The 3013-nt window shown below is 37.6% G+C and overlaps 1 protein-coding gene across 1 annotated transcript; it reads left to right on the plus strand.

The window, feature by feature from the left end:
* Nucleotides 1-374: 374 nt before the first annotated feature.
* LOC308350298 (olfactory receptor 4C5-like) lies at nucleotides 375-1208 on the plus strand (the record flags this gene model as incomplete). Its single annotated transcript, XM_080815435.1, has 1 exon — nucleotides 375-1208. One exon carries the CDS (start codon nucleotides 375-377, stop codon nucleotides 1206-1208), a length of 834 nt encoding a protein of 277 aa, XP_080671561.1.
* Nucleotides 1209-3013: the final 1805 nt, after the last annotated feature.

The following is a 3013-nucleotide window of genomic DNA, read 5'->3' on the forward strand; positions in this document are numbered from 1 at the left end:
ATATTTTATTTGAAGGCATTAATACACTGTATTCCTTCTTTTTTTTTTTTTGGTGATGGCATGAAGAATATCCAACCATATTACAACCTTCGTAATTATACGAAGGGCTGTGCAATTGTAAAACTATATTTATGGATATGGATGAGTGTGTGTGTGAATGCGTGCACACATATGTTTGTGTGTCAGTCAGAGGGTGAAGAGGCAATGTGTTCATTATAACTAGTAATAAGGTCCAACTTTAAGTCTGAGTTTATCTGCCTGGAGTTACCTTCAGTCTGAAAGAAAGCAATTCTGACAGAAATGATTTGCTTGATCAGAATTCACCTGCTATAATTGCAATCCCTGTACTATACACAGACAAATCAATTATCCAGATGCCACAGTGGATTCATAAACTAATGAACAATGTGACAGAATTCATCCTGCTTGGCCTGACACAGAATCCAGATGTGCAGAAACTCTTGTGTGCTTTGTTTATAGTCATCTACTTTCTCACTGAGGCAGGCAACCTACTCATTGTCATAACAATTAACACCAGCAGAGCCCTGGGCTCCCCCATGTATTTCTTTCTGTCTTTCTTGTCCTTTGTAGACAGCTGCTGCTCTTCTACCATGGCTCCCAAAATGATACTTGACTTACTCAAGGAAAAGAAAACTATCTCCTTCAGTGGGTGCATGACTCAGCTCTTTGCAGAGCATTTCTTTGGAGGAGTGGAGATCATCCTGCTCACAGTGATGGCCTATGACCACTACCTGGCCATCTGCAAGCCCCTACACTACAGGATTGCAAAGAACAGGCAAATGTGTGGCCACTTGGTAGCCATGGCCAGGGCTGGGGAATCTCTTCATACTCTGATTCAAATTCTTTTTAAGGTCTGGTTACCATTCCATAGCCCCAGCGTCAATGACCACTTCATCTGTGACCTCTTCCCTCTACTAAAACTCTCTTGCACTGACACTCACATTTTTGGACTTTTTGTTGCCGCCAACAGTGGGCTGATGTGTTTCCTCATTTTTTCTATTCTTGTCACCTCCTATGTCCTCGTCCTTTACTCCCTAAGAACTCACAGTAATAAAGGACAGCATAAGGCCCTGTCCACCTGCACATCCCCTGTTACTGTAGTTATCCTATTCTTTGTGTCCTGCCTATTCATGTACCTTTGGCCCATGGTCACCTTCCCCATTGACAAAGCAGTGGCGGTGTTTTAGACCATATTAACACCCATGTTAATAAACCTTTAATCTACACCCTCAGAAACTCAGGGGTGAAAAATGCCATGAGGAAGCTCGGGAGCCACAGAGTAATCTTGGGTAATAATTCATGTGACCAGAGAAGAAACAAAAACTTCATTCATATATTAAGAACAATATGACTCATAGAAAGAATGATGGCCTTGACGTCAAACTACGTGAGTTTAGTGAGTTTAAGTATAGTGTGCTCCCCTTGCTTTCTTTAATCTTTAATGGTTCCTCTTTCATATCAATATTTGACTAAATGATGACTCTAGTCTCTTCCAATTACAAACCTCTATGCATTTACAAGCTGCTGATCAAAGGGACATTGCTAATCAGCATAAAAATGTCACATGTATAGAAAAATCTCTGAGTTATGTATTTAGTGGAATAATTCTCTATAAAGCTTTGGGTTAGATTATATACCAATAGGACAGCTAATATATTTAAACAAAAGGCATAACATCTAAGTATTCTGCTGAAAATTCATGGTTTCACTCCCAACTATGTAGTCAAAGAATATTTATTGGGTTGAGAAATAAAGATTAACCAGAAATGAATGAGTATTGAATCATGCAAGAGGATTCATCCCAAAATTAATGCTGCCTTGTTGCACAATTCCGTGGGCACCATTTATACTGAAATCTGGGCTCTTCCTAGAACAAATTATTTTCCCTTCCTACAGCCAAAAAGAAATATAAAATTCTTCTTGATATAGCAATGGCACAATCTTGCACGTTTGCTACGCAGAAGACAACTGTAGAATATTTTTTATCAAAGACAGACTCTAGACAACTTCACCTCTGAACTAGCTGTTATTATAGGGATTTCTGCCTTAGGTGATAGGAACAAAAGTATCCAGTAAAAAAGAGAGAGTTAATGATAATTGAGTAAGAGACAAAAAGTCTACACATCCAAATTGGAAAGCCGCATTTAGAACACTTGCAGATCAATGCAATGGGAAGTAATCTGAGATAAAGACACAGTACCATTCTAAGAGAAAGAACTCAAATAAAAGGAGATCCAAATTTGATCCAAGACAAAAGTTCTGCAAAAGAAAGAGAAAATCATGAAAGCATAACAATACCAAAAAATCAACAAAATACAAAGGAATGAAGACAGGAAGGAAGGGGGAAAAAAAGGAGAGGAGAACTACAAGACACACAGAAAACAAAATGGCAAGACTAAGTCCTTACCTATAAATAATTATTTTATATGTAAATGGGTTAAACTCCCCAGTCAAAAGACTTAGACTGGCTAAATGGATTTTTTAAATCCCATTCTATGCTGTCTGCAAGAGACTTACTTAAGATTTAAGGACACACATTGTCTCAAAGTAAAGTGGTGAGAAAAATCATTCTTTGCAAATGGCTAATGAAAGAGGGCAGGAGGGCAGGACTATACCTATGTCTGATGAAATAGACTCTAAAACAAGAACTGTCACCAATAAGAACTTTATATAGTGATAAAAGGGTCAGTTTGCCAGCAAGATATAATAATTATAAATACTTATACACCCAACATCAGAATACCTAAATGCATCAAGCAGATATTAACAGATATAAGTGCAGAAATAGACAACACCACAGTAATAGTAAGAGATTTCAATATTCCACCTTCAACAATGGATAGAACATATATAGACAAAAAGGTCACTAAGAACAAAATGGACTTGAATAAAACTGTTCCTTAATGGACCTAGCGAACATGTATAGAACACTTGATCCAATAGCAGTGGAAAATACATTCTTCTCAAGTGTACAAGGAAGATTATGAAAGAT

This window comes from Martes martes, assembly GCF_963455335.1.
Source record: "Martes martes genome assembly, chromosome: 10".
In the NCBI taxonomy this organism is placed as follows: domain Eukaryota; kingdom Metazoa; phylum Chordata; class Mammalia; order Carnivora; family Mustelidae; genus Martes; species Martes martes.